This window comes from Cotesia glomerata, linkage group LG8 (assembly GCF_020080835.1).
Source record: "Cotesia glomerata isolate CgM1 linkage group LG8, MPM_Cglom_v2.3, whole genome shotgun sequence".
In the NCBI taxonomy this organism is placed as follows: domain Eukaryota; kingdom Metazoa; phylum Arthropoda; class Insecta; order Hymenoptera; family Braconidae; genus Cotesia; species Cotesia glomerata.
Window position 1 is genome coordinate 11,916,425 of NC_058165.1, and position 27,769 is coordinate 11,944,193.

The 27,769-nt window shown below is 33.7% G+C and overlaps 1 protein-coding gene across 1 annotated transcript in view; it reads left to right on the forward strand.

Annotated features, from left to right (window-relative positions):
• LOC123270797 (endochitinase) overlaps nucleotides 1–27,769 on the forward strand; it is a 166,135-nt gene that overhangs the window by 85,599 nt on the left and 52,767 nt on the right. The window contains exon 4 of the mRNA XM_044736949.1: nucleotides 27,447–27,669. Coding sequence (XP_044592884.1) covers nucleotides 27,447–27,669 — 223 coding nt within the window. The remainder of the gene's footprint in view (nucleotides 1–27,446; nucleotides 27,670–27,769) is intronic.

Here is a 27,769-nt window from a genome sequence, read left to right on the forward strand (position 1 = left end):
AAGGTGATTCCTTGAGCCCTCTGCTGTTTTGCATCTCACTGCTGCCTATATCTGTTGCTCTCCGTAAAACTCATGGGTACTCTGTGGGGCCTCCGGGTGATCGAAAATACTCGATCACCCATCTGCTTTACATGGATGATCTGAAGCTATATAGTGCTAATGAAGATCATCTACAGGCAGCCCTGAACATCGTAGCAGAGTACACACGAGATGTCGGAATGTCTTTTGGGTTGGATAAGTGTGCGGTCATACATCTGGCGAGGGGTAAGTGCTCTGATACGGGTGATGATGTCGAGTTAGTAGATGGGAGCATCTTAAGACAATTAGGCGCCGGAGAGTTGTATAGATACCTAGGAATGGAAGAGCACTGCATGCATGCGGTCTCTGAAGTCCGAGCAACTCTCCGTAGTGAGTATGTTAGGAGACTCCGGAAAATTTGATCCTCCGAACTTTCCGGCAAAAATAAAGTCTCCGCCACTAACATGCTCGCTGTCCCAGTCTTATTATACTCTTTCGGTGTCCTGAAATGGGCCCGAAAGGATTTACGAAATCTCGACATCAAAACCCGTAAGGTTATCAATATGAATCGGAGCATGCACCCCAATTCATCAGTTGCCAGATTATACCTCTCCCGGTCCATCGGTGGGAGAGGTCTGCAGAGTTTGGAGCGGCTGCATGATCGTTTGGTCCTGGGCTTAACATTCGAGGTTGTCAATTTCACTGCAGACGAGGATGACTTCCTTATGCAAATCGTACATAAACATGAAAATGCGCATAAGGGGTCGTTCTTATATAAGGCAGCTATATATGCAGCAAGAACCCTTGGTCTTGGAGAGATAAACGCTCTTATGGAACTCCGAAAGGAAGAATTTAAGAGCGTCATCAGGAACGCCGAGGAAAAACAACTCCTAGGCGAACTGATGGACAAGTCCATGCACAGCGTGTACTTCAAACACGTGCGTGATCATGGCTTGTCCACCCAGCTGACCTTTTCCTTCTTAAAGTCAGCTGGCCTGATGTCCGAGACTGAAGGGTTCATATTTGCCTGCCAAGATGGTGTCATTAACACTCTAGAATACCGTAGCAAGGTGCTCCAGGTGCAGCTTCTGGACACGTCATGTTGGATGTGTAAACAACACCCGGAGACGCTCATACACCTTTTGTCGGCATGTCCTGTGCTGGCGAGAGGTGCATATATCCAGCGTCACAACGCTGCCCTGAGAGTACTGTACTACTATCTTCGTCATTACTACGGTATTGATATGACACCAGTGCTGCCTTATCTACCAGGAGATATTCCCCAGGTTGTTAAGAATGACAGTTGCAAAATTTACTGGAACATGCCATTTGCAACAACCCGGGGGATCGATCACAACAAACCTGATATTGTGCTCTTCGACAAGGCCACTCGTGACATTTATGTCATTGAGTTCTCGGCCCCGGCTGAACACAACATCTCAGCCAAAGAAGAGCACAAAAGAAAAATATATCAGGATCTCCTATTTGAAATTGGCAAACTTTACCCAGGTTACCGTGTCAAACTAGTCGTCCTAATCGTTGGCGTCCTTGGAGGGATGAAACAGTCTTTTGTATCCTCACTTGCCAAAGTTCCAGCTTGCACGTCAAAATCTGAGTTCTTGGCTGTCAGGATGCAGAAGGCTGTAATATTAGGTTCCCTCCGTCTACTTAGGGAAATGACTTTGGCCTGCTGTGGCCGCTAACCGCCTTGTTGTGCGGAGTGGTCCAGCAGTAATGGATGGAGCTCAGGCTGGGCCCTCGGAGAGTCGGACTTCGGGGACAACCCCCCTGAGCATTTAATAACATAATAATAATAATAATAGCCAAAGCACTACTTGGCATATTTTGTGATAATAAATTAAAAAAAAAAATAATAAATTTTAAAAAATAGCTAACCAACGGTTATTTTTTTTAACTACAGTACTATTGTTAGATGAATTTTTTCTCGCAATAAAATTTTATTAGCATTCTTAGAACTGCATATCTCGGTTTAATTAAATAAATTATTATATCAATCGTATAAATTCTTATATTTCGGCATCTGTTTATTTTAAAATGTTTATGCGAATCATTGACACTCGATACTTGGAGCATAAGAAAAATTTTAGACATTGTAAATCTGTCATCACGTCTACTGTAACGTTTCTTATTAATCATGGGTGGTATTACTAATATTTGACTCACATATAAATGTATGGATATATATGTATTTCGTGGATGAATAATTTTTTTTATATAAATATTCTGAGATTACTTCTTTGACTTACAGAAGGAGTTTGAATCTCACACTTTGCATATCTCAGTCAAAAGAAATTGAATCTCCCATCTAGCGTATATCATATGATCTAAAAAGTTCGATTTAACAACTGTTAGTTATTTATACGAGCATTAAGTTGTTTTTTCGAATTTTTTGCAAACCATTAACAATTGTTGGTGATTTATACTAGCATTTATTGTGTTTTTGCGAATTTTTTTGGAAATATGTCTCAACAAATAATAGAAGCTATTCACAGCCTGGTGGATACAGTGTCTGAATCTTATAACGATTTAAAATCTAACCAAGTGAGTGTTGAACAATGCGAACGGTGTTTTAATGTTTGCCAAGATAGATAGATAGAAAGATAGATGATAATTTTATTGGATTCTGGAGCCTAGGCTCCCTCAGAACCATCATCAAATATACATTTATAATTAGTGTATGATGTACAGAGTTTTAGATACATAAAAATAAAATCAAAATCAATATAGTAATTAACAGTAATAACATGTTAATCATGCTTATAAATAATACTTGTGTTATACAAAGCTCAAAAACCTTCGATAGCAGTAATAAACGTTCAATATAGCAGATCAATTATTTTGGAAATAATAATCATAGCACAGTCTACGGAATATTTTGAAACTTTCGGCTTTTGTAATTTCAGCTGGCAGCGCATTCCAGATACGTATACCACGAACAAATAACGAGTTATCATACATACAACAATTAGATCTAGGTATCCGCAGATAATCTTCTCTTACATCGCCTCTACGCAACGCAACCGGCAAAAATTCTAAGTGACATTTAAATAGCTGACGATAATTTAAATATATTTATTTGTAAAAGAGGCACGCTATAAAGTAGTTTCTCCTGTCACTCAGCTTTAACCAACCCAGCCTCTTAAAGTATGGAGTAATGTGTTCAGCCCTCGCAATTTTATAGATATAGCGAACACAGCAATTCATTTTGCGCTGTAATCGCATTTGCAAGTCATTAGTAATATTGCAGTAAGCCGCACAACAATAATCAAACACTGGGAATATTAACGTAGTGACAAGCTTTATACGTAGTTTTCCGTTGAAGATTTCATTACTAATCTTCAACTGCGCCAGAACCCGCATTGCCCTATTACAAACACTTATAACCTGATTTTTTCAGGTGAGAGTGCTATCAATTAACACGCCAAGATACTCAATTGTCGTATCGTAGTAAATAATGCAATCATTTACGCGAATACAATCAGCATATTTACAATTATTACAGTTAACTTTAACTCTACTACCAAAAATCACAGCTTTTGTCTTCGATGCATTTAACTTAAGGTAATTGACATTGCACCATTCTAAAATTTTAACTATTTCCGCATTCAGGGCAGCAACACATTCATTTATCTGTTCTGGATAGCAGGGCAAGTATATTACTAAATCATCAGCATAAAGCAAATATCGATAGCTCAGCTGTTGAGAGAGATCCGAAATATAAAGCGAGAACAATAAAGGGCCAAGCACACTGCCTTGTGGCACATCATTTAATACATTTTTCCCAGAGGATGCGCACTCATTAGCAAACACCTGCTACTTTCTTTAAGTCAAATAAGACCTAATCCACGTAATGGCATCAGTAGAAAAATTCATCAATTACAACTCGTGTAATAGTCTTTTGTGATTTACAGAATCAAAAGCCATACTTAGGTCAAAGAAAACAGCTATAGTGACTTTAGATGCATTTATTGCCAAGCGAATATCATCACAGAGCTTTATTACAGCAGTCTGTGTATTCAGGCCCTCCCTAAAAGCTATCTGGTACTCATCTATGAAATTGTTCTCAGTAACATACTTAATAATCCCACATGTGCGCATCTTTCAAGTGCTCTCGACAAATTACTCGTCAGCGATATAGGTCGGTAATCAGCACATTTCTCAGCATTTGCTCTCTTCGGTATTGGAACGATACGCGACAACTTCCACTTATTAGGAAAGACGCCAGAATTTAATGAATTATTAAAAAGCAATGTAACAAATGGCAACACAAACGATATTAAGCATTTATACGTCTTAATTGGGAAATTATCCGGACCTACAGAGTTGGAAGTAAGTCGCATTATTACCTTCTTTACAGTAACATCATTAAGTGCTGAGAAATTAAAGTATACATTATCATCGCCAGTGCAATGGGACACAATCTCAGATACATCAACATTAAGATCAGAGTAGCCAGACGACTGCACAAAGTAGTCATTTAGCTCATTCAAATCCACCTCAACAACAGACTGTGCACCCCTCCGCCTTACCAAGCCAAATCTACGCAGATCATTCCACATCGCTTGCGTATTTTTTGCCGAACTTAACTGATTGTCAAAGTAACACTTTTTAGCTTCACTTATCCGCTGCTTCACCAAACGCCGCACACTGGCATACTCCTTATAGGCATAGCCAGTTCTCCTGAAAATCCTGTACAGCTTGTCACGACGAGCTTGAAGATCCCTGATGTAACTAGTAAACCATGGCGCCGGGGGACGACGAGGATGTATCGTTCTTTCAGGAGCAGCAATGTCAGTAATCCGACGAAGTTGCTGATGAAACCAGGCATTCATATCATCCACAGTCGTTTGTGATTCCATATCTTCAATGTTGGCTCCATCAAACAGCCGTGCCAACACATCACCGTCAATTCTGTGCCAGCTCCGATACATGAAACTTTTCAATCTCTGCTGCTCTACCTTATAGTTATATGTAACAGATATCAAATCATGATCAGACAAGAACGGCTGGGTAGACTGCTCAAAAAACAGGACCATTGCTGCATTATTGATGATACAGACATCGATCCAGGTATCAGAATTTTCCAGGTGATGCGTTACTTGATAAGGAACAATATGCAAATTAAAACCAACACATAGTCTACGTAGCTGATCACCGTAAAAATTACTGCAGCTCAAATCAGAGTTGAAGTCACCTATAATAATCATGTTTCTGTAGGTTGCAACCAAAGTTTCATGATCCTCCTCTAAATCGTCGAGATGGCCAGTATTAGGAGGCTTGTAAACAACTCCAATTACGATTCGCTCTTTAGACGACCCGCAAACTTCAATAAACAGATACTCTAGATGCTTATCTTCCAAATTTGCAGACGACAGTACAAACTTAGACACTAGATCATCTCTAACATAGAGAGCAACTCCACCACCGCTCCGCAGACGACGATCATGACGATGAAGTACAAATGATGGCAAGGACATCATTTCATCAGACACCAAGTGATTTAACCACGTTTCAGACACAGCAATAACATCATGCTTATTAACTCGGAAATATTCTTTAAATAGTTCAAAATGACGCTCATTTCTTAGTGATTGAGCATTTATATGACACACTTTTAAACAGTTCTTATTTGTCGGAGGTCGCAACGTGACAACAACAATATTAGACACACTCCTAGATGATGATGATGATGATATAGAGGGAACCACTCGCTGTTAATCGAGTAGACCTCGCAAAGGACCTACTCCCGTTGAAGGCAACAGTTTCACCGGAGCTTTGTCATCTGCGTATCGAACATTGACAGACGCATACGAAATCCAAACATTCTTAGCCTGGATATTGGGATAGGCTTTACGTACGTCAGAACGAAGCTTACAAAGAGAAGGAGGATGTCGCCTATGAACATAAATCGGAACATCTGGGTCCTGCACTGGCAGGCATTATGGCACCTAGCTTCACAGGATTACTCTTTACACTCCTCATGATATCATCGACATATCTCTGATTGGCAAACTTGACTCGTACATTTCGATTTGCAGCACCAGCTCTACCAAGTCGCTCCAATTTAACAATATTATTTTCAGTAACGTGAAATCTAAGAGTAGTGGAAAATAACATAACCTTCTCCATAAGTTTCTCACCCCGTTCCTCAGGAATTCCAGCAACTGTTATCTCATCTGCCAAAAGTTCAGATTCAAGTTGGAGTGTTCTCAACTCTAGACTACCATTACACACCTTCTGCGCAGCACACTTTATTTCTTCAGCGAGGTCAGCAGGAACACCAGGCTGTACCTTTTCAACGATAGCCACACGCTCCTCAAGATCTTTAACAGTAGTCTTCAGCAAGTTATAATCAAGGTTCAACTTATCCATCTTCCCCTCTACCGAAGCAAGAGACTTTTTAAACCCATCTACTTTGCTCATCATACTATCTACCTTCACCCTGATGTCACCAATCTGATCTATTTTCTCAAGCTTACTGCTTATCTCATTGATCTTGATAGCATCGATTTTTTCCAGCTTATTACGAATCTCATTAATCTTACCAACGCTGTCGAGTCGTGCATTTATCTGTTTTAGTATTTCTGAAGAATCCGGAATACAGACTGGTCATGTATTTGCAACCCTCCCAGCTGCGTACGATTTGTTTGGCAAACTAAGAGGCACTTTGACACATGAATCATGGTAATAATGTCTACAATCAGCTTTAGTTTGGACAGTAGCTGACTCATCGGTAATACTGTGACAGCAGATCGCACACCACACAGCCATTGTAACTGACAACGCTAGATGACAGCAGGCTACAGTTACAAGCGAGCGAGCCAGAGAAAATGTGCTCAACAAAAACGCAACCTCAAATCAAAAACACAATAACTATTTTACTCAAAAATAAAAAAAACTACACCTCCAACAGTAGAGATTAATGCCTCAAAATACGCACAATAATCTACACTTCAATATTAAACAGCCCAAAGCCGTGCAACAAGCAAAAAATACGAGTAATCAGGACGAGAAAAAACAACGTCCGCCCTGTACACTATACACTATACACTCTATTAACTATTTTGATACTATTTTATCAGATCCGCAGACAAGTGTGTATGTGAAACGCAGTGTTAAAACACAGATTACCCTTCTGCATTGGTATAGTGAACAGTTCTTACTATTGAGTGGTCAAGTTGCAGGTGGTGATTTAAATCAACAGAATAATTCTATTAAATGGCAAGATATTGGGAATGCCTTTTCAAATAACATTAAGACTAGCTCAGTTGATAAATGATAAATATAGTTTATTAATTGCCCTTTTTTCAGGGGTACAAATGCGGACCCCCGTTTCGCTAACCAATAGATCCCTAAAACTAAAAAAGATACAACCAAAAATTTACTTAAAACACTACTTGCTAACTTATATCTATACATACAGAGTTTCCATTCAACCGCACTATAATATTTCCTTACACATCCTTATCCTTATCCTAGTTGGCGAGAAAAGAAAAAAGAAACAACTTTGGTGTGAAAAAAAAAAAAAATCGCCTCACTTCTCTATCTTTATCTCTTTATTAATATTCTCCCTCTTTTTCCTTCCTTGATAAACCACTTTCCAAATTTGAGCTTCCGACTTCGCCGTACTTATATATTCCTCCCACTTTCGCTTTTCTGCCTCCTTTTTCTCCTTACACATTTTCCCGTACTTCTTTTTTTCCCTTACATACTCTTCCTTTTCTCCTTTACCGCGCGTAAAATTGTTAAAGGCTCTCCTTAACTTTTTCTTCTCCTCTCTACATTCACTATCCCACCACCCTGTACTTCCTCCTCTTTTTCCAACTCCCTTTTTCGACTCCGTTAGCGCACTTTTAATTCTTCCCTTAAGATCTCCCCAAATTTCCTCTGCCACATTTCCTGAAGTTTCTCCTTCCCCAAACTCCTGTTGAAACTTTTTTATTCCTTCATCCGACCATACGCCTTTTCCGGGTACCTTTACTGACTTTCTCCCCGCATCTTTTATCCTTTTCCCCCACGTCTCTACCTCCACCACAACCGGGAGATGATCAGAGTCGGTTCTTTCTTCTATTTTTAACCCCTTAATCTTGTCCCTGCCTCTCTCATCAATCAATACTAAATCAATTACCGAACAGCCCCGTTCCCCGATGAATGTCCAAGTCCCTTCCTCGTCCCCCACCACGCATCCATTCAGAATTGCCCAGCCTCTTTCTCTCGCAAACTTGCATAGAACTCTACCCTCCTTGTTAATAATCTTATCTCTCGAATTTCTCAACCCTATGTCCTTTTGCTCTCCTATGCCCTTTAACAACCCATCATTCCCCGTCCTTGCATTGAAATCGCCGCCCATCAAAATTTGGATATCTCCGACCTCATCCATCCATCTGCTCATAAGCTCCTTCTTTCTCTCTAAATCATCATTAACATAAACCCCTATAATCCACCACCATTCATCTCCCAGCTTAACCTCTCTTTCCACCCATTCCTCTGCATCCCACTTACCCCTTTTTCCAAGTTCAATTCCCTCTTTTACTCCCACTAGAATACCACCTTTTGCCCTCCCCCTTCCTTTGGACGTTATCGCCTCCTGTATGTCCCACGTGAACCCCTTTTTCCAGGAGTCCTTTACCTCTGCCCATTTCTTATTATTTGCCCACGTCTCCACAAGGACTACGATATCCCAACTTTTTAATCCCACCCAGAATTATTCATCCTTATTCTTGATCCCAGCTACATTCCAAAAACCTATCTGAAACGTCAAAACCCCCCTCCCTTTGTACATTTCCCTTAATTTTCCTCCCCCCTTACCCCTGTTGCCATCCTCCACCCTCATTCGTTTCCCTCCTGCAGTTTCCACCTTCCTTCGGCTTCATCCTAAATTCTCAGCTTTCCATTCTGGCTCAGTTATTAACCGTACTCATAAAAATATCGGGGAATTTTTGACTTTTTCTGAGAATCTTGTTTGTGCAAAAGTTCAAGAAATTTTAAATGAAATGAACAGTTTAAAAATTAATGTTGTATTTTTTGGCAAATTTGAGATTCCTACCACCAACCGAGAAGAAATGAAATCTTTCGTAACACAAAATCGTGAAATATTAGTATCTACAGATATTGCTGACTGGTATAGAGATCACGTAACCGATGCCTTGATAAGAAAAATTGAAGAATTCTGTCAAGAAAAATCCGGATGGCGTTTATCGGAAATCTCAGATTTAGTAATAACAATGTCAAAATATCAACCCCTTCATGCTGGAATCTCAACTTTTGTGAGGATGCCCCAGAAGATAATCGACCGACATGCAGTTCTGAACATTGAAAACTTTGATGAATACTGCTTCCTGTGGTGTATTGTAGCTGCTATTCACCCTCCAAGGACGAGTCACGGAGAAAGGACTACTTCTTATCCACATTTTAATGAGGTACTTAAATACGATGGAATTAATTTTCCAATTCAAATTAAAGATATTACGAAATTTGAAAAAATGAACAGTTTATCTATTAATGTATACGGTTTAGAATCAGATTTTTCTAATGACAAATCTAATACGAAATCTGATAAATGTGTAATAATAATTCTGATATAAAAACTAGTCATCTTTTAATGATACAAAGTAATATAAATTTGAATATGAAGAGCGATGATTATGACGATTATAAACCGATTTATCATTTTGCATTAATTAATAATTTATCAGCTTTAGTAAGAAGTAGTGTAACAAAATCACGCAAACAACATTTCTTTTGTGAGCAATGCTTAAATCATTTTAAAATAAGAATATCTTTCGAACGTCATAAAAAAGATTGTTTTAATATTAATAAAGTTCATATGGTATTTCCAAAAGAGGAAAATAAAATTTTAAAATTTTAAAATTTTCAAAATCAGGATACTGTACCATTTGTTATTTATGCAGATCTAGAATGTACACTGACACCCACCGATGATGATACAGATATTCATATTCCTCATAGCATTGCATTTTACCGCTTTTGTAATTATGATAATAAATTATTTAGATTTGAAATAATATTATCTAGATTTGTAGTAATCGTTCAGAAAATTGCATTGATTGGTTTATGGGTAAACTTAAAAATTTTGCAATTAAAGTAGATTCATATTTAAAAAATCCAATACCTATGAAGCCTTTGACTAAACAACAATTAGTAGAACATAAACAGGCAAATATTTGTTATATTTGCGAAAAAAAAATTATAAATTCTCAAGACAAATGTTATGATTATAATTATTTTACGGGATATTACAGAGGGCCAGCTCATTTATCGTGTAATTTAAATTATAAAAAATCACATACTATACCGGTAGTTTTCCATAATATGTCTGGTTATGACTCTCATTTTATTATAAAATATTTAGCCAAAAATTTCAAAGGTACAATTGAATTATTACCAATCAATAAAGATCGTTATATTTCTTTCACTAAGTATGTTGAAAAAACCCCGAGTCGAAATTTGAGTTCTGTTTTGACGGCACTTTTTTCCAACTTAACTTTCAGATAATTTTACCATCAAACCAGACGTTATATCATTGAGTGCTTTATGAGCGTACGTCTGGTTTAACGGTAATTTGTGGAGTTTTTTCCCATTCTGACGTATTTACCATTAAACCAGACGTTAAATAATTATATTGCTGACCATAATAATAATGGTAATATTTAAAAATGGCTAGCGATTTGGGATCGAATCCTACTCGGATCCTTTTTTTTTTATTTTTAATGAAATAATAATAATACTTGATATTTTCTATAAATAAGAAAATAAATAACTAAACGAATAGAGAACCTGAACATTATTATTAAGATAATTATAATTATTATTAAATTATTAATATATAAGGTGACGATTAAATGTGACTCCAATACAAAAAATTGTACTGACGTGGAGCTTTTTTTTTTCTTATGTTGTTGTGAGTCATGAAGGCAGCATTCGTGATAGTTATTGTAAGTACTTGTCGACCATATCTTAATTATCTAACTTGAGAATCCCTTAGATATAAATAATAATCGAAAAACCGCAACGCCCGGGTTCTGAACCTAGTCCTAACGCTCGCCAGTCTTATACACTATCCGCAATACTACGCAACCGACTTCCATCCAAAGACTTGAGTGAGTTCATATAAACTATACAGTCTAGTCGAGAAGTGAGTTTTCTACGAAAAATCGTTACAATGCTCTTAAAAATATGGCAATTGGTGCGTTGGATTCAGAATTTAATTCTGAGAAAGTGGTATTTTTTCATTTATCCGCCATTAAAAATTTTATTTGTTATAAACAAAAAACGAAGAGAAAAAAAGGGAGTCTTTGTTTTGTAGCTATTACTTCAAAAATATTGAAGTTATCTGAAATTTGAAAGAAGATCCTAAATGAGTAGAAAATTTTAGTAAAATAAGTCTCAACTCCCAGAGTTATAGCTCCATTATTTATAATTTTTATTTAACGTTGAAATTTGGGCTTCGCGCGGCCGTTTCAGGGCCTAGGCGTCGCCACCAAGCGAAGTATGCAACACATAATAATTTTTTGATAACATTCAAAATAATTTAAAAATCTGATAAATTATAGTGTCATCTAGACACTTGAAGGAATATAGCCCCGCAAAAAAAAATTTTTAGCTTGATTTTTGTTTAAGTTATTTAATTGTTATTTAACAAATTTTTCATAGACTTGAGTTTTCACAAAATCTCTCATAAAAATTAAAAAAATGTGTCTATAACTTTTTTTTTTTTTTTTAGGAGTTCTTGTTATATTAATAATGAACAAGATTCCGTTGTAAAAGCTTATAAAAGTTTTTTCATTTGTTTATAATGATTTTTTAAAGTTATCAAAAATTGAAATATTCGGCTAATGTTATAAAAAAAAATTTTTTTCCGAAATCTTTAATTCCGGTTGTTTTTGTATTAACATATTTCATTTAGTAGCTTGGCTAATGAATTTTTAATATTAATTGTTTAAAAATTTGTTATAAACAAATAGAAAAGTTGAATATTTTTGAGAATTTTTTTTTTCGTCATTTCATTGTCTTAGTAGAATAATGATTAAAAAAAAAATTTCTTAAAAAAATTTTATAATTGTTTTTTTCATTTATCAACCATTTAAATTATTTATTAAGAAATCATTTTTTTTTAAATCATCAATTACAATTCTAAAAATAATTATGAAAGAATTTTGTTTTTACTTGAATTTTTTATTGTTTATTTTATAAACAATTTCTTATAAACAAATTTCTATTTTCATTTTATTTTTTTCTGTAGCTTTAAAAAATTACAAGTTCAGCCATGTGTATCAGAGTTTAAAAAAAAAATGTTTCTTTATTTTTTACTGAAATTTAAAATACTTTACCCCATCAAAGTTGAAAAGATCAACTATTTCATTAACTTATGTATTGTTATAACTTCTAAGCTATTGATGATACGGTCTTTGACATTCAAGACGATCTTTTAAACAATTTATTAATTTATATTATAAATTTTTTATATGCTCGATATCTATTATGGTTCAATTTTTATACATATTTGTTTATAAAAAAATGCATTACTTGAATCATTAAATGATTATATCTTTCAAACTATTGAAATTACGACTTTTATGATTCACGACAATTTTATAGCGTAATTATCGGACTACTCAAAAATAATTTTTTTATATTTTTAATTTGATTTGTTTATCAGTTTATTTTATTTATTTAAATTACTACACGGTCAATGATACATTTTTTTATAAACAAATGTTTATAAAATAAAAATGAAAATAAAATTAAAAAAAAATAAATAATAATAATAATAATAGTTCTTCGGATATTTTTTACGGTCAAAACAGAACCAAGTACGTCTGTTTTAGTGGTATTTTTCATCTGCACCGTCTTCTACCATCAAAACAGACGCATTCTCAGGCGGCAAATCAGCTTTCAAAGGGCTTGGACACTTCTACCGCTAAAACAGAACTCGAATTTCGACTCGGGACACTTTTACCGCTAAAACAGAACTAGAATTTCGACTCGGGACATGTTAATCTTAGATTTATAGACTCATTTAAATTTATGGCCTCTAGTCTAGATAAATTAGCATCGAACTTAAAAGAAGATGATAAAAAGATAACAAAACTTCATTATAATGATCTTGAAAAATTTAAATTAGTCATTAGAAAGGAAGTATTTCCGTATGAATATATAACATCGATAGAAAAACTCAATGATACAAAATTACCTGAGAGAAAGCATTTTTATTCGAAATTATCCAACAGTAATGTAACCAAAAAAAATTACGCATTCGCTCAATTGGTCTGGAAAGAATTTAATATAAAAAAATTAGGAGAGTATTCTGATTTATATCTTAAAACTGATGTTCTTTCATTCGCTGATATATTTGAAAACTTTAGAAGTAATTGTTTAAAAACTTATAGTTTAGATCTTTTACACTACTATACAGTACCAGGGCTAGCTTTTGATGCAATGTTGAAATATACTGGTGTTGAGTTGGAATTATTAACTGATTCGGAAATGATGCTATTCATTGAAAAAGGTGTCAGAGGTGGTGTTTCTCAGTGTACAAATAGATATGCATTAGCAAATAATAGATATATTGGGTCTAATTTTGATTCAAATTAGCCAGAATCCTATTTAATGTATTCTGATGTTAATAATTTGTATGGTGCATTTATGAGTATGCCTTTACCAATAGGCTCATTTGAATGGGTTGAATTAAATTTCGATATAAATCAGGAAATTAATAAATTTTTAAATAATACTGATGATTTTTACTATATATTTGAAGTTGATCTAAAATATCCGGAGGAATTATATGATCTACATAAAGATTTACCTTTATGTCCTGAACACTTTTTACCTCCAGACAGCAAACATACAAAATTAGCAACTACTTTTTATGATAAAAAAGAGTATGTAATACACTATAAAAATTAAAAACAATGATTAGACGTGGAATTAAAATTAACAAAAGTACACCGAATTTCAAAATTTAGAGGGTCACCATAGTTAAAACCGTATATAGATAAAAATACTGATTGTAGAAAGGCTGCAAAAAATTAATTTGAAAAAGATTTTTGTAAATTAATGAATAAAGCAGTTTTTGTTAAGACTATGGAAAATATTAGAAAATATAAAGATGTTAGAATAGTTACGAGATGACCTATATTACAAAGATAAATAATGCTGTGAAGCGGGAAAGAATAGGAGTTACGGTAATTATTACGTGAAGCGTTCCACATTAACGTAACAAGATATTGGTAGGAAAGGATTGAGGAAGGAATGTGGAGAGGATCATCTTAATGTGAGTTTATAGAATATGCGAGAAAAAATTATTAGATAGCTTGGACTGGGATTCGAACCCAGAACCTTCCGAAGACATGTCGGCTACTCTACCATTTGAGCTATCCGGTCTATACTAAATTTCCTTTCGCTTATTCTATATACATTAAGCCACACCGTCCATCTTACGGTAAGCATTTTTACAAATATAAATAATGCTGTGAAGCGGGAAAGAATAGGAGTTACGGTAATCATTACGTGAAGCGATTCACATTCACGTAACAGGATATTGGTAGAAAAGGATTGAGAAAGGAATGTGGAGAGGATCATCTTAATGTGAGTTTATAGAATATGCGAGAAAAAATTAGGAAAACAGTTGACCCTAAAGGCCATCCCTGCAACTTCCCGCTAATTCCATACTTAGGCGCTTAAAATTTCACCAACGACGTTTTTGAGCTCGAGAAGCTCAAAAATACAATTTATGGGTTATTTTGAGCTCTCCGAGCTCAAAGAGATTGCTTTCCTATGCTTTAAAGCTCTTCGAGCTCAAAAGTCTGATAGAGATTTGATAAGGCACTATTTTTTGAATTTTTAAACCACAATTACTTTTGAATGAATGAACCGATTTTTACGTGGTTAGAAGCATTCGACGCAGTTTTTTAAGCCTCACAAAGAATCTTAAATTTTGAATTGATCGCGCTAGGAATTTTGGAGTTATTCCGAAAAAACACTTTTTTCGGTTTTCTTTCGTTCACGATATCTCTCGAAAGAATCAATCGATTTTGACCGAACTGGTGGCGATTGACGTGGTTTATTAAGGTAGAAAACTGATTAGTTTTTGGAATTGAACCTTTGAGCCGTTTGAAAGTTATTCCAAAAAAACCACATTTGAAAAAAATTTTTTTTTTCAGTTTTTTTAAGATTTCTCAAAATCTATCGATCTGAATCGGTCCAAATAGTTTCCAAAATCTAAGTTTGGTCAAGCCCTTTTGAATGGCACCAACCGCGATAAAATCGGTCAAGCCGTTCAAAAGTTATAAGCGGTTCACATACTTTCACACACACACACACACACACACACACACACACACACACACACACACACACACACACACACACATACATACAGACTCCACCGCGAGGGTAGTCAGGGAATCTTCTTATGACCTTAAAACGTCGAGATCTGATGAAAACTCGATTTTTGCAAAACGGGGTGAAAACAATAACTTCCCGATTTTTGAAAATCTTCGATTTTCTTAGCAGGAAGTTAAAAATTATTAGATAGCTCGGACTTAAGTTGCGAAGATGACAAATGTCAACTTCTCAAAAATAGCCTAGTCAGCATCCAAGTCAGAAAGATTTCAGTATGAAGTCTTTCAAAAAACTTATTTTAGAAGTCCTAATGTGACGTCTTAAGGAGCTCTTTTTTACGAGGTCAGAACTAAGAGCTCTTAATGAATTCATATTTGGAGTCAATTTTCTAACATCTAACTGAGTCCCTTCTTTGGACTTCTTTTTGAGTTGCATATAATGAGCTCATAGACATTATAAACAAAAACACAAATTTCTTTTTAATATAAAGCTGTCAAAATCTTATTTATTTTTTATTTATTACTTTCCTGATTGAGAAATTAAATTGAAAATGATTAAAAATAATTCGAATTAAATGATTTAAAACAATTTGAATAGATTACTATATAGATATACATCTGGCATAGGTTAACTCATTTCTCTTAATCCAGGTTAATTAAATTTTCCAAAAATTTTAAATTATATTATGTAGTAATAGGCAATAATGTTAAAATCTGGTTCGAAATCAAACTAATTTAGATAAAATAATAAAATTGGATTCTAATCTGAAAGAATTATGTGAACTTTCTACATTTAAGGAGTACTTTGCATGTATCAATTTTAATCATTTTATTCGAATTTAACGATATCTTATAACTATATACTTATTAATTATTGATGAATTTTTAATATTCATTAATTTATCTATTAGATTTTATATTGTGAAAAGTAAACAAAATTTATATAGACTATTTAAAAAAATATTACAGGTAGACTTTTGAATATTTTTTAGTATATAAATATTCGTAAAAGTTACTTTTTCTCTATCGATACACAGTATCAAATAAAATAAATAATATAGACAATGATCGCAACATTTCATCACTATATAAACTTAGCTTATAAGAATAATGAGATGTGTAACGACATATCGTTTGAACAGCGTTGGGGGTTAGGTATCGATCTAGCAAGCGCGTGACTCGGGTTCGAATCTTAGTTACGGCAATTGCGATTTTCACTTTCTCTCTTTAAACCGAAAATATTAGGTCTAACTAAAATAATAAACATTCGAAATCAGCATCGGTGCTTTATGAAACTCTGAATTATTTTTCATATTCATTATAAGCGGTAATTATTTTTCATATTCATTTACTTTTATTATTATTATTATTATTATTATTATTATTAATAATATTTTTGTTGTGTTCTTATTATTGTTATCATTATAACAGCGTATAGAGATAAAAAATCATTCGTTTGTACGATTTCAGAAAAAAGAGCTCTTTAAGAGCTCGTTTTGATGAGTTCTTAAAGTCTACAATAAGCGGCGCATTCGACCTCTTCAGAAGGTCTTAAAGACGTCTTTTAGACGTAGACTCTGACGTCCAAATCAGAAATCTGAGCTCATTCGGAATAACTTAATACGTCATTTTGGTATCTGGGAGTACAGACACTGTACCATAGGGTTATGAAATACCAAGTTCACAAAAGTTGCCAATATTGAAAAAAACTATTCAAAGACCAAGATTATTGTAAATTAAATTTTAAGTAATTAAACGAAAAATTTATGTTATGTTTTTGTAATAATAATAAAAAAAAAAAAAAAAATAGAAATAATAAATAAACGAAAAAAAATTTTTTTATGTATATATTTTTTTTAAAGTATAATTTTTAAGAACACATATATAAGTACATTTTTTTATATGAATTGAATTGAATAAATTTATATTTTATTCTTGATTATGAAGTTCTAATAAGAAATTCGAACTTGTGATAAGCTGTTCCGAAATAATTCAAGTGAAGTTCTCCTGCTGAGACCAAATCGATCAGTGGAGTTAACTGCTCTTCATCATCAATAAGCTTCCGGTTGTTTTGATTTGGGAAGTAGATTGAAAACTCGTTTTCCACAATTCCCAAAATTTTTGAACCAAATTATGTGTTGACTTTCTTAATTTCCGTGATTTGATAAATTCTACCCAATTGCAGTTCTTTAAACTTTTTAGTTAGTAAAAAGTTCGATAAGTTGTTGATTTTATTAATAGCAATCAAATCCATTTTTGAATTATTAAACTAAGAAATTGATAGAAAATAGTTAATCATAATAAAAATTAGTTATAAAATAGAATAATGAAATAAATAACTTACTTGATTTTCTGTAGAATACATAAATTCAAATATTTTTAACAAAAGACACAAGTTATTTTTGAACTTAACGACTGAATCGAGTAACTGCAAGGAGAGGACTGAAATTTAGAGGCAAGTTAGCATAACTCCCCAACAAAGATCCCCTCCCAACGACGCCAAAAACAGGTTTAAACTTGTCGGGTGACGTAAAAACATGATGTAATCGAAAGAGAAGGGGTTAAAAAACCTTAAAATTCAGGATGACAACGCTAAAAAACAGGTTTAAACTTGTCAGATGACGTAAAAACATGATGTTATCGAGAGAGGAGGGACTAAAAAACGTTAAAATTAAAAGAACTCTTATCCCACATCGATAAAACAGAACATCATTTGGTATCAAACCGACTGTTAACAATACCCTGCAGTCGATAACATAGATCACCAGTTGAATCAAACTATCGACAAAAACTTACCTCAAATCGATAAATACACTTCAATACCTACACTTCTATTTCATCCCACCAGAGCGGCGTAAGTATCGAACTTTCTCGCATATGATTATACTACAAGTCATTTGAATATACATATACAAAATTTATCGTCACATCAAATAAGTGCATATCACATCAACACCAAAGCTGATACACGGCAAAGGTATCAGCTCTGCTGTTGGGGTGGTAGCATTTTGACCTCAAACAATCGATCAACAAATCGACGATAATACCCCAAAAGTCGGTAAAAAACGATCACCAAATCGATGATAATCCTCAATAGTCGATAAAAATCGATGATAATTCCCAACGGTAAAAATCGATGCTAATCCCCAACAGTCGGTAAAAAAGAACACAAAAAACGACCATCGATATCGCAGAAACACCAACATCAACCGTCGATAGGGCAGAAACCTCAATGTCAGTACTGCAGAAATCTATTTTATCGGGGGTCAAACCCTCCTTGCTTAGCTACTAAAGTCTGATAAAAGTTTCATAGAACACTATTTTTGGAATTTTCAAACCGCAATAACGTTCGAATGAATCAACCAATTTTCACATAGTTGGTGGCATTCGACGCAGTTTAATCATCCTCATAAGTTATTTTTGGGTTTTTATTGATCGAACCGAAAATTTCGGAGTAATCCCAGAAAAACACTTTTCGGTTTTCTTTCGTTCACGATATCTCTCGAAACCATTTCGACTAATAGACAGTCTAATAGACATTTCATAGAACACTATTTTATGAATTTTCAAACCACAATAGCTTTTGAATGAATCAACTGATTTTCACGCAGTTTGCAGCATTCGATGCAATTATTTGATCTTTATAAAAAATTTAGAACAAAAAAATTAATCTGATGAAACATTTCGGAGTTATCACAAAAAAACACTTTATTCTATTTTTTTTAACGACGTCATCTCACAAACGCATTAATCGATTCTGATGCGATTGGTGGGGGTTGATGCGAGTTTTTAAGGTTAAGAGCAGATTAGTTTTTGAGATCGATCAGTCCAGCCAATTCGGAGAAATTTTGAAAAAATGAAAAAAAAAACTTTTTTTTTCACTTTCTTAGCAATTCCTCGAAATCTACCGGTCTGAATTGGTTCCAACTTACGAAAAATCTAAGTTTGGTAAAGCCCTTGCAAATGACTTCAACTGCGATCAAATCAGTCAAGCCGTTCAGAAGTTATAAGAGGTTTACACACACACACACACACACACACACACACACAAACACACACACACACACACACACATACATACATACATACATACATACATACAGACATCGTTACAACCTCGCAGGTAAAGTCAGGGAAGCTTCCTGTGACCTTCAAACGTCGAGATCTGTTGAAACCTCGATTTTAGCAAAACGGGGTAAAACCAATAACTTTCCAAGTTTTCGAAAATCATTGATTTTCTTAGCGGAAAGTTAAAAAAATGAGTGAGCCTCACAAACATAAGGTCACAATAGAAGTGAAACTTTTTGAATCGTTAAGTTGGTCTATAGTATATGTATATGGGCAAATCCATGAATTCTCAACGAAAGTGTGCGCACTCTCTTAGGTCAGCAATTTTGATTCCGATTTTTTTCTCAAGAGTATACCTTGAAAGAAGACGATCCTAAAAATTTAGGCCCGATATAATCAAATCCGGCCCATGGAGAATTTTTAAAATTTTTAAAAATGTCGATTTTGTACTGATTTTTAATAATTTATATCTCAGCTTCTATATAACTCAAAGACTCCTATCAAACGACATTCTTGTCAGTAGACTCTTAAGTTTTAAGAAAAAAATCAGTATTTGGTCTAAACTTATATAGGGCTTAGCTGACAGTCTCTAACTAACAAACTGTTTTGGTTAAATTTTACCTATTTGTAAAACACTAGTATATGTACAGTATTTGAAGTTAAGGGTCGACCAGCAGCTAATATCTTCTATTGGGGTATACTTTAGTAGAATCTATGTAATTTTTACTTGATTGCTTAATAGAAATTAAGGGGTATTCTGGTCTAGAAATTTGAAAAAATCGATTTTTTTTTATATATTTTCAAAGTTTAGACCCTCAAGAACATGTTCTTAAATGGATTTTTCAAAATTCGAATTATTTTCGGAGATACAGTAGATTTTGTGACGCAGCATCTAAGCCGGCTAATCGGAGTGAGTCACAAAACTGTGAGCTTCTCCTTCTTCAAAAGAAGTCAGAACAGCTCGATTAGCAGAAAAAACTGTGCAAAACATTGAGTATGAAGGCCCAATGTATGGATCTAGGATCGCCGATTAATCCAAAGTAAGTATTAAATATTATTTTCCGAGTTATTCTACTGAAATTATTTCTCAAACTTTAAACGCGTTTTTCTCGAAACTACTTTTTTTTTTTAAGTGGTTGACATGATATCTCAAGTTCTACCCAACCGATTTCTTTGAAATTTAGTAAGCGTCTTTTTTATATATTTCTCCATCGCGTCTGTCTCAGATTTTGAATAATTTTGATTTGAAGTATTTATAAAAAATTCAAAAAGATGAAAAAAAGGAATAAAAAAAATTGATATTTGATATCGACGCGATTTTGTGAATTATTTTTTTTGGCTAAGATTAACGCGATAGAGACATCTTCACTAATTGAGAATTCATCAAATTTTTTTGTTTCAGATCACTACAAGGGCTGGAATCATGTCAACCAGGGTGCACGGTTTTTTTGTAGCCCCTACTTCACCGGCCTGTAATTTTTCAAATTTCTCATTTTTTTGAAAAATTTTTTTTTATATTCTTTAAATGTCAATAAGCATCATATAAAAAACGAATACTAAAAATATTTTTCATTTTTTTTTATGTTAGTTTGAAAAATGACTAAATTTTAGGCTTCTAGACTAGAATACTACCTTAAGTAAAGTCATAGTCGTCTAAAACCAATCCAATTTAAAAAAATTGCAATTTTGCAGATGGCTAGAACTTTTTTCTCCGAACTTCGATTTCCTTCAAACTTTCAGGAAAGTTGCTTTATTATGTCCCTAAGAAGCCCTAAAAAATTTGAGCTAGAGAATCAAGTTAGTATTCAAGTTATGAATTTGTTAATATCGCCAAAATTACGTTGTTGAATATAATATTTGCTTATAATTTCTTACATATCTATCGAATTATTCATATGAAGTAAAAGCCCCAATTATTGACACTATAAGACACAAAATTATGATTTGATTTTTTTTAAGCAATTAAATATCAATATCGTTGATTTTTGTTTGTGGTAATGTCTCAAGTAATGTTTTACTAATCAATTTATTTTTTTAAAATAAATAAATAAATAAGATAAATACTAAATCATAATGTTATTCAGATTCATTTTTTCTAATGATTACCATTATATTTCCCTACACTAAGAACTTTTTTAAAATTATTATGATTTTTTACTCATAATGAATACAGAAACAACACATAAGTTCATAAATAAATTACAAAAATAAAATTGTAACATAGATCTTGCAATTTTTTAACATTTCTGTCATTTAGCAAAAAATGAGGACTATTTGATGTTTTGTAGCACAATTCCAAAATTAGCAAAAAATTTAATTTTTTTATTGTCAACTTTACTTACGCCAACTTTATATAAGTAGAAATCATTCTTTGAAAAATTGCACCAAGCAGTTCCGAGATGGTATATTCTAACATTGCTCTAGTTAATTAGCATGATATTACCGTCTCTATTGTCCTTGTTGACGGGTTTGATGCTTTATGGCATACCTAACCTCAAAATAATTTTCTCATTCTTTGTTGTATTAAGTGATTAGTCCGAGAATCAAGTGACGCTGATACTAAGACAGAATAAGCCAATTTTTTAATAAACTATGTTTAAATTACTATTTTAATATCAATTTTTCGTTGTCACTTGTGTTTAATGGTTTACCATTAATGATGTAATCGTTAGTCGTTAATCGAGTTTAAATTCTTCATCGATGATGAGGATCAGAAACAATATTTATCAAAACTGGTTCAACAATATAGAAAAGAATTTCCTACGTGTGCCAAAAAGCTATATTCAGCTTCAAAATATTGATGTGTTTTCAATAACATGAGTAATTATTCGAAATTTATTAACTTGTTTTTTATAACTATTCCGACGTTTATCATATTTGAAGTATATTACATGATAACATAACCTTCTGTATATTTTGATTAAATTTTTGTTGCTTTTTTATGAATTCATGTGTTGTTTTTGTATTCATTATGAGTAAAAAATCATACTAATTTTGGAAAAGTTTTTAATGTAGGTAAATATAATGGTAATAATTAGAAAAAAAGAATCTAAATAACATTATGAGTTAGTATTTATCAATTTCTTACATTTTCCAGTGTAAAAAAGGCTGCAAATTCCTTAAACATTGGTGGGATAACTTTTTTTTATGAGTATGTCCTTTTTTTCTTCCTACTTTTGGCGGTTTGCTCGAAAAATTAAAAGAAAATATATTTTTTTCAAAAACTGTATTTTGACGACTTCTACTAGTAAACCAGTGTGAGTTCACGTAATAATTACCGTAACTCCTATTCTTTCCCGCTTCACAGCATTATTTATATTTATAAAAATGCTTACCGTAAGATGGACGGTGTGGCTTAATGTATATAGAATACGCGAAAGGAAATTTAGTATAGATCGGATAGCTCAAATGGTAGAGTAGCCGACATGTCTTCGGAAGGTTCTGGGTTCGAATCCCAGTCCGAGCTATCTAATAATTTTTTCTCGCATATTCTATAAACTCACATTCAGATGATCCTCTCCACATTCCTTTCTCAATCCTTCCCTGCCAATATCATTTTACGTGAATGTGGAACGCTTCACGTAATAATTACCGTAACTCCTATTCTTTTCAGCTTCACAGCATTATTTATATTTATAAAAATGCTTACCGTAAGATGGACGGTGTGAAGCGGACTCCGACGACCAGAGGACTACAAACCATTATAATTATAAATACAAATATAAATAATGCTGTGAAGCGGGAAAGAATAGGAGTTACGGTTATTATTACGTGAAGCGTTCCACATTCACGTAACAGAATATTGGTAGGAAAGCATTGAGAAAGGAATGTGGAGAGGATCATCTTAATGTGAGTTTATAGAATATGCGAGAAAAATTATTAGATAGCTCGGACTGGGATTCGAACCCAGAACCTTCCGAAGACATGTCGGCTACTCTACCATTTGAGCTATCCGGTCTATACTAAATATCCTTTCGCTTATTCTATATGCATTAAGCCACACCGTCCATCTTACGGTAAGCATTTTTATAAATATAAATAATGCTGTGAAGCGGGAAAGAATAGGAGTTACGGTAATTATTACGTGAAGCGTTCCACATTCACGTAACAGGATATTGGTAGGAAAGGATTGAGAAAGGAATGTGGAGAGGATCATCTTAATGTAAGTTTATAGAATATGCGAGAAAAAATTATTAGATAGCTCGGACATCTTTACGATACTGGCGATACGTAGGTGATTTATTTGTTCAACCATAACGAGGTAAACGGCCACGTTACAATATTCATTATTTAAGTGTCGATAAAAATGTTCGCGATTTTAATTACTATTTAATTAATTGCTATTGTAATTAAAGATGTCTCGGTCATCGTTATGTCGCCGGCGACAAGAAGACGCGATAATTATTATTCTTTTGTCTACTTTTGTAACATTTATACCTTTGTTTTGTAACTTATACTTTGATTTGTTTATTAAGTATAATAAACCGTGTTACCTAGTACTGTTCGTTACTATTTACTTTTCACCGTGTTACCTAGTAATGATTGGTAGTTTTACGTTTTTTTTAATTATTTGGAATGCGTGAATTGACTCGTTGCTGCTTGACGTTATTGAGTTCTTGTACAGATTCAAGAAGTCAGCCATCTTGTGCTGTTGGACCAACGCGTCCATTGTCTTTCGTAAACTTATTACATAAATTCACTCAATGAGAAAGTCTTGAGATGTCGACGCCTTGTTGATTTTCGTCCATCACCAACATCCAGGGATCACTGATCTACAGCCACGTGGAAGATATCTTCACTAGTAATAAGTATAGTTAAGATAATAGTACGTGTTGTAAGTCAGGTGATTTATTGGTTTTATCTTGGACGCGGATACGGAATATCTTTGAGCTGCATATTCAGTATTTGATAATAGACGACTCCCCAGCTCTCTTTTTGGTAAGTTGTGTCGAGCGGAGCAACACACGGTAAAGGTTCTGATTTGTATCGGAGAGAGTTTCCTCTCAACGTTATTTTGCCACCCACGAGATACCCCGGACCTAAAATCTCATCAGCGATTTGTGGCTTTGAACGCTGTCGACCTGGTTAGTCGTAGATTCGAAAGCTACAGGCTTCTGGAGCAGCACCGACTGTATTAACTTTCGAGTTGTTGTCGGTTATACTCTGGGAGTAACGAGCATGTCTTTTTAGCCCAGTTCGCGTTTAAATTTACTCAATTAAATTCATATATTTAATTTTCGTGCAATTAATTATTTTTAAATGAAATACAAATTTTATTTTGCATTGAATAGCTGATAACGCGAACAGCTAAAACCAGCCACGTTACAATATCAAACAAAAATTAAGAAAAGATTTATTCTAATTCAGTCCATGGAGACTTGTGCACGGTCTCAAGAGTGACTACTGGAACTGACATATCCAAGTGTTTTTCAATAAGACCATCTGCTCCTTCAACTTCGCTCTGAATTAGCTACTCTAAGCCGTTGTCGCTCGCGCACAGAAGTTCAGTAGAAGCCGCACGTCGATGTTTGTTGAGTTGTGTCGCACGTGTCGATACAGCTAAACAATCGAGCGATACTTCGCTGCTCTGCGAAGTTCGGACGAATACGAAAAATACTATTTTCTCAGATTTGGCCATATTTTATTCTAGAAATAATTTTTCACGCAATTTTACACCGTTTTCTGCGAGAAAAATAATTACGTGATATTTGCCAAGACCCCCAATCCCCCTAAGTAAGACTTGGAAAGATTTAGCTTGATCCCCCCCCCCCCCCTAGAACACCTCTCGTAATTAATGGATGCCCTCTAATATAGCATTTCATGTTTTGAAAAACACAAGAAAATAATTGTATCAATTATCCGATATTTTAGAAATAAAACACAAAAGTTTGAAAAATCCAAAAATTCACGCCTCATAACGCTGATTCATTTTTTAAGAAAAAAAAACTGTGGAATTGTTAAAAAATAATAATAATAATAATAATTAAGCAATTTCTTACATTCAGAGTTTCACTTAAAAAAAAAACTTCTTTGTTAGTGACATAAGTCACTAACTTATGGGGTTTATTAACTAAACGAGATTTGTATCAACTAAGTGGTTAGGTCTTGAACATAGATTTAATATTTTTTGGTGCGGGTACACATAAAGATTAATTTCAAGAACCGAAAAATGCAATCAACCCGGTTTCGAAAAAAATATGACTAATGGGGTTTCTTGAATAAACGATTCAACCATTGTTGATTGTGACTGAGCAGCTCGACTGGACAACACGTAAATTACAAATTCATGTGACGTAATTATTTTTATTTCACTCGACCAACTTAGAACAAAGTGATGAAATTTTGATATCTTAACTGCCCGCAAGGCCTGCATTGCCAGCTTGCTTAAATTAGTGATAAATTTTGATAAATGCTAATGCTAATTTGCGGTTACAGGAAAAATAATTATCTAGACGAACGAGAGACGGTGCCCAAGGTTTTGCTGCCAACTAAGTCTACCCCACAGAGAAAGATTGAGACCAATACCCAGAAATTCTTAAATTATTAATTAATAATACTCGGAATAATTCCAGGTTATTAATTAAAAAATAGGGAGAAATCTGAATTAATAATACTAGGAACAGTTTCAGGTTATTACTTCATAATTTTAAGGTCAGGATAAAATTGATCTTTGATAATTGAGTTTTGAGAAAACTAGTTTAATTCAGCGTAAAGTAGAATCAGTTAATAATTCAGTAAAGTTTGAGTAAATTGTTTGAGATAAAAATTAATTTAAAATCAGTAAATTCTCTGGTGAAAATTTTAATACATTGTTTAAAATTAGAAGTAAAATTAGAATCAGGAAATATTTGTTGAATTGTTTAATAAAATTTTTTGAGATACAAGTAGCTTAAAATTGAAAAATAATTAATTTGTAAAATTTGACAAAATAATTTATTACAAAAATTCACGACCTTGTGAGAGTTGGCCATCTTGTTACGCGTTAAAACTCGTAGAGTAAACAATCTCAAGGTTGAAAATAAAACTCTCAGTTTGTCCTAAATATAAATTAAAATAAAGTCAGATAAAATTCTAGATTTCCAAACTAAATCAAATGAAGTAAATCAAGATTATTTAGGCGAAATTGAATTTACTCAGTTATTCAGAGACAATTAAAGAATTTAGACGAAATCAATTAATCAAAATTAATTAATAAATCCTTACTAAATCTTTTAATAAAATTAATTTACAAAATTCTCGGACGTGACAAACATTATGTCGGCAGATCATTAAGACCTCTGTCGTCATATTTTTAACTGATTAATTGAAGATACGAAGAACTCTTCCAATCAAACATTTATTGTTGTAATATTGACACCACGGCAATGAATTGGGGTTCAGAAAAATAATAATTGCGAAATTAGTTAATAAGTAGAAAAATTAGTGTGTTAGGTTGAAAAATAAAATGGTGTGGGTGCGAGTGAGTACAGTGTTGTCTAGGCATCCATAGTTTTCTCCTCTTTTTTCTAGGCAGTCACTTAGAAACCGTTGCATAGTCACCCAGGTTGGGGGTGCAATCGGAAATAAGTTAGAAACCGCGATATAGACGCCTATCTAGGGGGTATTGTCGGGAATAGTTCTTTGATAAGGAACCGTTGTATAGACGCCCGAGTCGGGGATACAACGGGAATAAGTTAGAAACCGCAGTATAGATGCCTAATAAGGGGGTACTGTTGGGATTAGTATTTTAATAGGTTGACGCTGCATAGATGCCCGGGCCGGGGGCGCAGTCAGGAATGAGGTTTAGTTTCAAGTGTTTATTGTATAAGGGGAATTGTTATGTGAAATACCCTAGACTGTGCACATAATAATTGCAATGTGATATTAAAGATACATTTTTACGATTTAAAGTAGATACTAATAATAAGTAGTTGAATTCATTTAACTTTTAAAAGAAAAATTGATGTAAACTCAAAGATTTTTCAATTTTTTTAGAATTTATGCATAAATATGGATTTGATGGATTCGACTTAGATTGGGAATATCCTGGTGCAACTGATCGAGGTGGTAAATATTTGGATAAGAATAATTTCATCTATTTCGTCGAAGAGCTCCGACGAGCATTTGATAAGGAACAAAAAAATTGGGAAATTACCATGGCGGTACCAATAGCTAAATTTCGACTTGCTGAAGGGTACCATGTTCCAGAACTTTGTGGGTAAGCTTAGAATTATCAGTAACAATCTTAATATGTAATGTACGTGATAAATGATACTTTCACACTGCAAAGTCTAGAGTGTTATTTTAACACAAACAAG